This window comes from Elephas maximus, chromosome 11 (genome assembly GCF_024166365.1).
Source record: "Elephas maximus indicus isolate mEleMax1 chromosome 11, mEleMax1 primary haplotype, whole genome shotgun sequence".
NCBI lineage: Eukaryota > Metazoa > Chordata > Mammalia > Proboscidea > Elephantidae > Elephas > Elephas maximus.
The window spans coordinates 42,488,849-42,501,648 of record NC_064829.1 but is presented as its reverse complement, the minus strand read 5'-3'; the positions used below and the strand labels follow the sequence as shown (position 1 = coordinate 42,501,648).

The 12,800-nt window shown below is 38.0% G+C and overlaps 1 protein-coding gene across 15 annotated transcripts in view; it reads right to left on the bottom strand.

Annotated features, from left to right (window-relative positions):
- The window catches only part of DTNA (dystrobrevin alpha), a 451,514-nt gene that overhangs the window by 107,994 nt on the left and 330,720 nt on the right, over window positions 1-12,800 (bottom strand). For all 15 annotated transcript variants that reach the window (XM_049901507.1, XM_049901509.1, XM_049901502.1 and 12 more), the window contains one exon: window positions 3,882-3,967. In XM_049901507.1, coding sequence (XP_049757464.1) covers window positions 3,882-3,967 — 86 coding nt within the window. The remainder of the gene's footprint in view (window positions 1-3,881; window positions 3,968-12,800) is intronic.

Genomic DNA, 12,800 nt, shown 5'->3' with positions numbered 1-12,800 from the left:
TTGCTTCTAAGGAGTATTCTGTCTGTACAGATTTGTTTGTTCTTCTGGCAGTCCCTGATACACTCAATGTTCTTCGCCAACACCATAATTTAAAAGCATCAATTCTTCTTCAGTCTTCCTTATTCATTATCCAGTTTTCATATGCATATGAGGTGACTGAAAACACCATGGCTTGGGTCTGGTGCACCTTAGTCCTCAAAGTGACATCTTTGCTTTGGAACATTTTAAAGAGGTCTTTTGTAGCAGATTTGCCCAATACAATATGTCACTTGATTTCTTAACTGTTGCTTCCATGTGTATTGAGTGTGGATCCACTTAAAATTAAATCTTTGACAACTTCCATATTTTTACTGTTTATCACCATAGCTACTTAGAAGAACTTAAATTCACTGACTTATTCAGCTAAAATTAACTCACTTATCTATTGCCGTCTGGTCAATTCTGACTCATATGGATCCTATAGGGCAGAGCAGAACTGCCCCATAGAGTTTCCAAGGAGTGCCTGGTGGATTCAAACTGTTGACCTTTTGGTTAGCAGCCAAATTTTTAACCACTACGCCACCAGGGTTTCCAAAATTAACCAAGTACATTCTAAATGCACAAAACTGTGCTAGGCTATGATACACAGGAAAATCAGGATGGAGTTCTTGTCCTGTAGGAGGTCCCACCTATTGAGGTTGATAGAGAAGTGCTTACATCATACATCATGTAACATCCCACATCATGACATGGTGGTATAATTAATGTAACAATAGGGTGTACATGATGAAGTGGGACCTCAGAGAGAAGGTTCCAGAGAGAGAAGTCAGGGAAGATTTCCTTATAGCAGTATCATCTGGGCCATGTTTAAAGGACAATTAGGGGCTACTCAGGCACAGATAAGGGGAGTGGGCTTTAGGAAACAGGATCAAGACTAGCATAGGCATGGAGATAAGAGTGAACACGATGCCCTCAGGGATCTTCAAGTACTTCAGTATGGTGGGGGACTTGAGTGCACATAAGGTCATGGAGGGAGGTGAGATGAGACATGAAGAGCTTTGAAAGGTCTACTGAGGAATTCAGACTGTGTCCAGAAGATTCTGGGAGAGATACTAAAGATTTTAAAAGCAGGTCAGTGAGTTAGAAATCCTACCATAGAGGTAGGCATAGGGGCAGATTGGCCAGTTCTGTAATAGAAACTCAGGAATTACATGGTATTTACCATAATGCTAGTCTTTTAAACAACCCTTCCCCAGAAGCTTTGGAACAGAACATGCCATACTAGGTTTATGGCATTGGATTTAGAATCTCTTGAGATCTTTAGGCTATCCAGGAGCCCTGAGGCAGAGGTATAAGCAAATGTTCTAACCCATTAAATCAACAGCTTATAATTGGGCCAAGAAAAATGTGACAGAAAAGGAGTATAGTAAGTCAGTTTATGTTTAAGTAATCTGTTTTATACAACTGCAGGGGGAACCCTCTATACCCTAGGCTGTGTTCAGTGATGGCCCCTGGAGTTACCCAATGAATACCCTGCATATTGGTTTGCTGTGCCCTGAGCATTGGAAATTCTGGCACAATATGGGCTTGTTAGCTCTTTTAATGCAGTTTAAAGCATTTTTAAAAAAGACAAACCAACTTTAAAATTTCTGTTGTTTTCTACTTTTTTAAAATTTCTAAATTGTTTTCAGCTAATTATTCTTGCTTTATGTTCTTCAACAATAAGAAATTAGTTGGAACAAACTAAATATCCTTTATCCCTACACACAAAAATAGAAAAATTGCCCAACAAGAACAGCTGGCATATTGGCTTAAAGTGAATTAGAAAAATTTAAAGAAGGGAAAACAAACCTCTTAAACCCTGAAAAATTCCATATCCTTTCATTTTACTTTTTCGTAGTACAGAAGCAATGCAGAAAATCATTACCTTGTGTGCTTTATCATGAAATGCAAGCCAGGAAATGAAGACCACAGAAAATACCTACAATCCCCTTTCACCAAGAGTAAGCCACTGCTGTTGGTGAGTATGTTTTTCCATATTTGCCCATTCAATCAATAATTATCAGTGAAAGTAGAAATATCAATGACTATGGATATTTGTTTTTGATTAACTAATATTTTGGAGAGATTCATCTAACCAAATTGCTTTCAGCTAAATTGTTTCTAGCCAAATTGCTTTCAACCAAGTTACCTGGAAACCATTAAAACCATTTTCCTGGGATTAACAACACAAAGAGTGACTCCACATCAGAAAAACCAGGGATAGATAAGGTTGTGAGTCAAGTGTACTGACCTGGAAGAGGGGGCTCTGTTATATTGCTGTTATTTGTTTTTCTACAGGATGGTGACATTGCAAAGTTGTTTCTGCAGACTGGCGAACTAAGTTTACCTCCAAATTGGACTCATGCATTTGTTGCTTCTTTCACTGTACTGAAGTTGGCCACTAGATAGCATGCATGCTTTGCTCTTTGATTGTGTTTTTGGTGGGTGAAGGGGTGGGATAAGGAGAAAGGTGCTGTACTAGGTACACTGATTCCTTTACTTTGAAATCTTGGGACTTGTAAGAGAACTGCAAGGGTTTTGAAAATTGGTAAAGATCTGATAAATATCTTAGTTATATCTTGAGATTTGTAACTATGTAGACATCCTTAGTTGCCTACCTAACAATTATTCCCTTTGTCTCATCTTCTTTTGTTATTGGCCCCAAATTTGTTCTTATGCCACGGGAAAGCAGTGGACCTAGCCAGCCCAGGAGGTGAAAGCTGACTGCTCCATGATCAACATGGTGATTCCTTTCCTGTTACTAGTAATTGGTTTAGTAACTGCCCTGTAAGGCCACCCTAGGCAATGAAACTTAAAAGAGAAGTTGACTGGTGGCCTCTAGAGTGAGAATGTGATTCCTGAAACTGCTGTACTCCCTCTCCCAGGAGGAGAATGAAATCCAACACTCTGAGGAAAGCTGAGTGGAAAGATGGAAGCACCTGGGTCCTTGATGGCACAGCTTTAACCTGGTACATTAAAGGTTCTGAGGAGCTCTGAAGGACAGAGAAGAGGTTTTCTCAGTTTGTTCCCAAATGTATTTTAATATGAGATTCTTTTATCCAGGTACTCATTAATATAATATTGGATAAGTTTTTTTTGACATGTATCTAATGTTCTCAGTATAAATGGTCAGTTGTGCTATAAGGTCAGCAGACAAGACCCTCAAGAGTCTCCTGTTCTGCCCTGCTTCACTTTGCAAAAGTTTCTCTTCCCAGCCTAACCCTGAAGGAAATGCCTCCTGGATTACGCTGAAGCAATTTTTTTTTTTGGTTAAAGACATTGGTTCTGGCACCTTCATTCTCTACATCTCTTAGGCTAACTAAAAAGAAAATAAATCAACCATCATAAATCTTATTTGGTCTTCTTTGAATCCTGACTGCATTTCATTTGGCCATTCTGTGAAAGGAAGTCCCTGAAAGTGGGGTAAGATGTGTGGTTATGTGGGGCTTTGAGGCCCTTCCACTTCTCTACTGGTCCAGTATGATGATGCCTTAAGAAGATAGACTTATGCCTGTAAAGCAGTACACATGTGCTGAGATTAATCAGTGAACTTGAAAGGCAGAATGTCTTACTTTGATATCAGAAGCAGTCTAGTTGGTGGTAATCAACAGGTTAGAAACATAATATATTAAATATGGTAATATTCAATATAAATATAATAACTCATAAACAGTCATTTCATTAAAATTATTTACTGTGCAAATATTTCTAGGACAAAATCCAAAGGCTGGTGAAGCCTGTACTTCAGCAACACAGAGAATGAGGAAAGACACAGATGGGCAAGGGGACATGGTAGGAATGGGGGAGAGGACAAGGTAGTTCATAAGAGGGATAAGCAAATAGAAGCACAAATAACTTACATCGCAATTTGTCCATGATCTTCCCTCCACACAATGTGGCTAAAGCCATTTTGACAGCAAATACTGAAATTTTACCATGGCCTTCCCTGTTTAATGATAATAGGAAAAAAATGTCATTGGGAGCACTTCCACTAATGCCATTGGACATTTTTCCATTCAGTAGAAATCAGAGGACATTGTAGCTACATGCATTCTGTTAACATGTATATTTTTAAAAGAGGTTGTGAATACAATTCAATGCATATTTCTGGAAAAAAAAAACTGCCTATTCAATGATTCCTTTCTCAAAAGACTACAGAATCTTCTAGTTTATTCTTTGTATATGTCACTTGTTCAAAGCATGAACTGGTAGCCAGAGGAATATGTGAGAGCCAACTATGGATTAAAATTATAGCAACATGCCTTTCAGTTTGGGTTCCATAAAATAAGTTTTGTGCAAGATGACTTCATAATTTCTGTAATTTATTTAAGCAAGGCTTCAGAAATAGCCTTTTTTTTTCTTTTGGTCAGAGAATTCCCGAACTTGAGGTTAGGGTAACGGTGGAGACATGTTCATCATACATTTTTTCCAACCATCTCTTCCTACCCTCCAGCCAACCGTGCTTACGTGATATGTGTACTTTTCAAAGAAAGCTGGTATCGTAAACTGGCAAAACTAAAAGATCTGTTTGAAGAGTCATCATTCTACCTAAATTACCCAAGTGCTGCCAAATCGTCATGTATTCAGGAAGCGTAACTAATGTGTCCTTCACAAAATGTGACATAAAGGTATACTGCAAGAAGTATGTTTCAGCGAAATGACTTTCCACTGGAATAAACTATTTATTCTTATATCTTTGGAATCAAAAAGCCTATCATACTAGTATATCGTTTCTTTGATAGCTGCTACTCATCGGGAGGTATTTAAAATAATAATGTGGCTGAAAGATATGTGACGTCTATACTGGCAAAGCTTTAGAATATAAAATACATCATTTATATGAATAAGATTCATATATACCTAATGTCCTATTAGATGAATAAAATACAATAAATAATATGATTGTCTTTATTCCAAGCTAGCCTTCAGAGAGGGAGTCATTTGTTACTCATCTTTGTTGCTGTCATTCTTAGCACAGGATCAGAAACACAGCTAGCCAGAATGCAAAATAGCTTGAACTCTGTGCTAGTGATTCTTGTATTTATCTTTCTAGGCCTAAGTATCAGACCAATATAATTATTTATTCAAAATCTCCACTTAGATATCCTACATCAAGCCATGTGTGTTCAAATGGAACTCATTATCTTTCCAAAGCCCTCCCATAATACTCAGTCCAACCCTCCTATTAACCTGTTCTTCCTTTAACAGTCTGTCTTCTGGTTGTTAGAACTGCTATGTACCAAGTTACCCAAAAATGTACACTGGGAGATCACCCTTGACTCCTTGCTCTCCCTCAAGTCACTAATATCATGCACAAATACTTGAGGGACTAAAATATACTCCTTAGTGGTATATGGAATCCATTCCCTTTTTTTCCTATCCCCAATGCCATTGCTTCCATCAGCTCTTGCTTTAACACTGTAATAACCTCTCAAATGATCTCTCTGCTTGTGCACTCATACAGAAAATGTGAACATATTATTTCATTGTTTAAAACCCTTATTGTCTCCTTTTGTTCACAGATAAATTTCAAACTCTTTCTCATGGCATACATAACATTCTTCTGCTGTCTTATCTGCTACCATTTCTATTGGTGTATCTACTCCACAGTCATATGGTTTAATGCCTCCTGCATAAGCTCTTCCCATTCTGGCCCATGATCTGCCTAGAACCCACCCCCTATTCTTCAAGACTCAGTTCAATATCATTATTCACCTTGCTCTGAAAATGGCTTTTCTCTCAGATGTGGCGGCGATCACTCTCCCCTCCACTTCTACCTAGTATGGTACCCTTGACACTGAATGACCTTGGTATGTTTATTTCCGTGCCTGCAATGTGACCCTACTTCACACTGAGACCCTTGGGAGCCAAGTCCAGGTCTTCTGAATTATTTGAATCCCCAGAACCTAGCACTTTGTCTCACACAGAGTTAGTGATCAATATAGTTCTTATATTAATCAATAAATATTAATAATTATAATAGATAGCTCTTGAATATCGAATGTTCACTCATTAAGTTGCTTAATAATTTTAGAGGAACCAATTGCCGTCATGGCAACTCATGGCAACCTCAAGTGTATCAGAGTAGAAATGAGCTCCATAGGGTTTTCAGTGGCTGATGTTTTGGAAGTAGATCACCCAGCCTTTCTTCTGAGGTACTTCTGGGTGTACTTGAACCTCCAACCATTGGTTAGCAGCCAAGTTCTTAGTTAGACTATAATAAAAATGCAATGACTTTGTATAAACACCTTATTTAAAGTTATTCCATGTCCCCTGCATTCCCAGTTGTGTGGATAACTGAAAGTTTCAAATATTTTATTTCAGGAAATAATTAGCTTCTTCTCCTAAGCTGAAACATGGTTCAAAAATGAGAATAAGAAATTCCACAAAGTCTGTGAGATTAGGAATCATACAGAGATAAGGTGGTCTTCAAAATGCAAAAAAATTGAGTATTATACGTGAGATTTCAAAAGTCATGTAAGTTCCTATCAATGAATCAGAGAGAACAATTTAAATCAAAGGAGAGGGTTGACCACAGATGACTTTGGAATAGAAAGCTCTCCAAAAAGTGAAATGGTTGGTGATAGCTCACAGGTAAATTCTAAACCTTAGCTTTTAATGAAGAAGACACTAAAGAGATCTCTAGTCCTTACTGTTCCTGGAAATGGAAGATTGATAACATTAAATCAAATAGTGCTTGTATCAGAGCTATTCCGCCAAATTGACACAATAAATTTAGGTAAATTACCACAGTGGAGGGCAAGTGAATGACAGTTTTGGAGGAACTCAAGGGTGAAATTAGGCCACTGGAATCTATTGTTATGCAAGCTACGGTGCCGAATTGCAAATGTGACCTCTGTCGCAAAGAGGGATTCAAGGGGTATGCAGGGACTTAGGTTGTGATAAGCTCACCAATGGAGCACAGTTCTACTCTGATACACATGGGGTCGCCATGAGCTGGAATCGACTCTATGGCAAGTTTTTTTTCTTTAAGCTCACCAATACTGGGTGAGTTTGGACCTTGCTCACCTCAGCCACTGCATCTATGTTTAAGAACTGAGTAGAAATGACTGATTCTACAACAGAAAATGGGGGTACTAAACACTGGGTTAAACACTTAAATCCAAATGAATTTTTTAGTAGATAGAACAGGAAGGAGAAAAAGAGGAGGGAAGAGAAAGATTTTCTCAAGGCCTTTGACAAGGTTTCATACAAAAGGCCATAAAGTCACCTTTGGATTAGGGCCCTATTTTATTGTGAAAAAAGAACTGGGATAGAGACAGAATGCAAGGAACAGGGAGAAGTCAGTCAGTACACCCCACACAAAGAAACGTAAGAGCTGTGCCCTTCGGGAACTGGTGTTAGTCAGGACCAGTTTGATTTACATACAGTCAATGAAATTTCTTAAGTGCCTAGGAAGTGGGAAGACAAGTTTATGAGGATGGATAACAGGAAGTGCTCAGGAATCTTACGCAAATGAATGAATAAGGGGCATATTGTTCCCAAGTGAGTATGTGCATGGCAAGGCGTTTGGAGTAAAGTAGCAAAACCACACATACAGAATGCTGGCTACCAGCACAGCTCAAGAGGCAGACCCACCAGTGTGTGGTTATGATGAAGACCAGACTATCCCTAAGGCTCCAGGCCCAACAGCCTCTCCAGGTCTCAGTACTAGGAAGAGGGCTAGAAAAATTCTACACTCTTTTTTGTAAAGCTGTGGCACATCTTCAATTTCCTGTGCAGTTGTGGTTACCACACTTCAAGAGGAAACAGAGCCAGATGAGTTTGACAGTAATGGTTGCATCACAGGGTATTCCTTAGAATCACAGAATTTCTAGGAGTAGGAGGGGACTTAGAAGTGAATAATAAATGACACAGCCATATATGCTATTCTTTGTGACTAAAAGCAGCTAGTGTGACTGAGTTTTCAGTAGCGTGAAAGGTTCATTAAAGCTTTAAAAAGAAATTTCTATTAGCCTATTATTTTTTATTAAAAGAATAATGTTATCTTAAAAACAAAATATTAAAATTTGTTTATTCTAATAATTTCATTATTTTAATACATAATATATACTTTACTCATTTTTCCCACTATTTATCTTTCAGCTCTGTCTTAAGATAAAAGATGGCATAATGAAATATATTCTATTTTTTAAGCCAATTATCTTGGAGCCTTTGTCTATGTAAACTTTCTCTGTACTAGCTTGAGGTTAAAAAAAAAAAAGTTCAATTAAATTATTATATTGGTATTTAATACCTAACCATGTATTTAAGAGAGCCAGGTCAATAGAAACAAATTAGATAAACCAAAAGAAAACAAAATCCATTGCCATCGAGCCGATTCCAATTCATAGTGACCCTATAGGATAGAACAGAACTACCCCATAGGGTTTCCAAGGAGTGGCTGGTAGATTTGAACTGCTGACTTTTTGGTTAGCAGCCGAGCTCTTAACCACTGTGCCACCAGGGCCCCAATTAGATAAGGAACAAATTGAAATTGCTTCATAAATCAATGTTTCCTTAAATCTTTTATTTCCTGTTATACTTTGTTTGCTTACTCTGAAAATTTTCAAATTTTCCTGGCATGCAACTGATGGAAAGTGGATACAGGAAAGCACTTAACCCAGGGTTGTTGAGTGCCTGTCTTAAGAGCATTGATTATGCCAATGTTTGACCAATCATCATAAAAAGAAACTAACTGCTTTACTCTAAGCTGGGTTTTCCATGGCCTTGGTTGATATTTTTTTCCCCCAACTAAGAATATCTTATTCTTAGGAAAAAGTTGCCTGGAAGGGAAAATCTGCTTTTGACAAAAAGGAGAAACAGCAAATAGACATGGATAGGTCTGGGATGGTAGGCTGGACTCAGATTTTCTCCAAATTGCCACGAGAGTTTCTTGTTCGAAGTTACAGAATTCCATGATAAATTTCAAATCCTGTAAACTGAGATTTGAATTCTCACTGATGCTTTCTTGAACAGGCAGAAGAAATTATTTCTCTATTTTAGGAGTATTAAAACCAGAAGCTCTTCTTTTACCAACATATTTTATAAAAATATTTTTGGTAAGCATTTTTATAAGAAAATGTACAACTCTTCCTCACACATTTTGGTGGCTTAATTAACAGAGAGAATTGCTTCTTCTCCTGTGCTTCCATACTTGCCTTTATCATAGCACATTTCTTTATCTGGAAATTATGTGCTCATGTGGACCACTCATTTAGTTACTCAATAAATATTTATCAGCATTGTCCCAGAGGGTGGGGATGCAAAGATGAATAAGACATGCCTCCTGCTCTTCATTTGTTCATTATCTACAGGGCAGAAAAGGGCCAACACCAGTTAATTTCAATATAACATGTTATAAAGGACAGGGACCTTGTCTTATTCATCTTTCATCCCCAGCCTATCAGAGAACATAGCACGTATGTTTGCTAAATTAATGAATGCACAGGTGAAAAGGAACTTTCTGATTTACTATTTCAAGATTTATACTGGGAAATACTGTTTGGTAAATTTACAATGATTGATTTTAGTCCTTAATATCAGAAGGTGCAGTTTATGTGATGCATTGAATTTAGAAGTGACCACATACATAATTCCTCTTGTTTTTAGGATAATGAGGTAAAACTATGAACAAAGAGAGACCCCTTATTTGGCTCTGGCATCTCTGTGGACTCTCTACAAAGTTAGCAAAACATCTGGGAAGAAACTCAATTGTCCTCTTAGCACTGGGCCAGGTGAGGTTGCAGGGGCTCCTCCTGAATGGAAGGAGCCAATACTGTTGAGATATCTCCCTCTGCAATGGCTAAAGGGAATGAAGATCTGTGGAGTTTGGAGAACTGTGTACCTCAGTACATAGCACAAAATCACTCTTTCCTCATGTGTAGTAGGAAGACAATCATTATATACTTACTTATTCTTGCAGTTCTATCAGAGATTGACAAGGATCATCTGAATTTGACAGCTACTAATGCTAAGGGTAAGGAGCCCTGGTGGTACAATGGTTAAAGCGCTTGGTTGCCAACTGAAAGGCTGAGTTTGGACCCACCAGTCGCTCCTCAAGAGAAACGACCTGGAGATCTGCACCTGGAAAGATTACAGCCTAGGAAACTCGATGGGGCAGCTCTACTCTGTCATATAGGGTCGCTATGAGTTGGAATTGACTCGACGGCACACAATAACAACAATACTAAGGGTGGAGTTAACTGGTACAAACAGTTAACATGCTGACTGACAGGTTGGTGGTTCAAGTCTACCCAGTGGCATCTTGGAAGAAAAGCTCAGCAATCTACTTCTGAAAAATCAGCTATTGAAAACCCTATGGAGCACAGTTCTACTCTGATATGCATGGGGTCCCCCACGAGTTGGAAATGACTCCATGGCAACTGGTTTTTAATGCTAAGGTTTATCAGGGAATTAAAACACGAGGCAGTAAGTAAGGCACAAAGGGAGGGGTGTTAATTATACCAAATTCCTTTTTAGATACAGGTGGTCTTCGACTTATGAAGTATTTGAGTTATGATGAACCGCACTTGTGACTATTTTTTTTTGCACATCTTATTGTTAGTAATAATGTACTGCCCCTTGCCATTGAGTTGACTATGACTCATAGCAATCCCATAGGACAGAGCAGAAACTGTCCCATGGGGCTTCCAGGAGTGGCTCGTGGATTCAAACCACTGACCTTTTGGTTAGCAGCCGAACACTTAACCACTGTGCCACTAGGGCTCCAATATATACTACATATAATGTTAAAATATATCTGTAAGTTTATCTATAATGTTTCCAGCCCCCAAAGACAAAGATCAGATTTATAAAGACACTGATAATAAAAGGCAATAATGAAGCTAAAAAAAAAAAAAGGTATTCAAGGGTATGAGGTATTCAACTTAAGTAAGAACTGACTCATGACAGAGTCATTGGAACAAAACCCTGTCCTAAATCGGGGACTACCTGTATTGTTACTGTGTGTCTCGGGGTAGGAATATGTTAATAAGTTGACTTATAAAGCACAGTGGTATAGTGGAATGACGCTGAGCTTTGGAGTCAAGCAGAGCAAGGGCACAATTCTGGTTATACTATTTAGTAGTTGAGGCTATATGGATGTGTATGAGCGACCTTGGGCAAATTTCTAATGTTTTCCTCCCTTCAGAGTCACAAACAGCATATTGTGCCTTGCTGGGTTGTTTTGAAAATTGCATAAGATTAAAATAAAGCACCTTGCAGAGTCCCTGGCACATCCTAGATACTCAATAAATAGCATCTCTTACTGACTATCTCCTATAAGAGTTTGTGCCCAACCAAAGCACCCAACTCACTCTAAGGCCAGATCATCAACCCAGGCAACATAAGGCTCATTGGTATAATTTTTTGATTAAATGTGTTTGAAATTGTATCCTGTATCCATTCTTTCCCACCCTATTCCCCCCATCCCACCCCATGAAATGCCATCTGCCACTCATCCAAAGTATAAGTCTGACAGAAAGCTGAGAAGCAGTAAGGATGTTCAATTTACCTAAATTGTGAAAATTCTTTGGGAAGTGATTCCATTTTAGTTACGTGTAGCAATCTTTGAACAAAGTATTTTCCACCAGAACAAAATTTTACTCGCTAGAGGAGAGTGTTCTATGAATATCTTGAATTTAAGAAATGCTAGGAAAAAACCACCAACCCAAGTAAATACTGTTTCCAATATCTAGTCTTAGCTATAGATAAGAAATATAAAAGGAAGAAATTTGGTTTTATATAACTCTTCTCCCCTTCCGTTGCTCTCACACATCCATATTGCCCTAAAAGAGAACAATATATTTCACTGGCACACAAAGAAACGCCTGTGTACCTTGTAGTACATCTTGCATTAAATATCACGATCATTTTTAAAATTCAAAAGGCAGAAGGATTTCGGCAGCGTTCCAGGATTATTTCATAACTACCCTTTTGAAATAGTGCTGTGGTACCTTTCAGAGTGTCAGGGGGCTCAGCAGTGGGAACGGCAGTTAATGGCTCAGCAAGGTGGGATATGTCAAACTGAGAGGAAATGCCAACATTTTATGTTCACTACATAAGACTGAATATCTGGAGTTCTGAGTAACTGTCATGAAATTGCCTCTAATGCTACAATGTAAAAATTTTCATGCAAATATTTCTTTCATATATGCTCTGTCAAATATGTCTAAATACCACACACTGGAAAGGTCAGGAATGTGAGTAAAATGATAACATTTTGTAATGAGCTGGGTAGGCCAGGAAAAAAAAAAAGAGTACATTAATTCTGATATTTTAAAATAAAACTATGATTTTTAAAAAATATGAATAGAGCTGAACTTAAACTGATTCCTGACACAAAATGGTTTTTTCCCTATTCATCTCATCGGGTATGAAGCTGCATGACCTGCAAGTTCTTTAACCTCTCTGTGTCTCAACTTCATCGGTTCCTTCACTTAGAAAATTGTATTAATAATGGCGCCAAACTACTTGGATTGTTGGCACACAGTAAAAGCTGCATACATCTTAGCTATTGTAATCATTATATTATGATTTTGAGAGTATGGGCATTAAGTATATATCTTGCCCTCCGAAAGAATCACTGTTTCTTTCATTATTTATCATTGTCCTACTGTGGTTTTGGAGTGACCGGATATCTGTGAAAATATTTGCTAAATAAAAACAAGGCCACCATAACATCACCTACTTTATGAGGTACTGTCCTAAGAAGGAAGATTCTACTGAACTGAAATGAGATTAAGTCAATGAGACTAACGTTTTTGTTAATGTTTCCT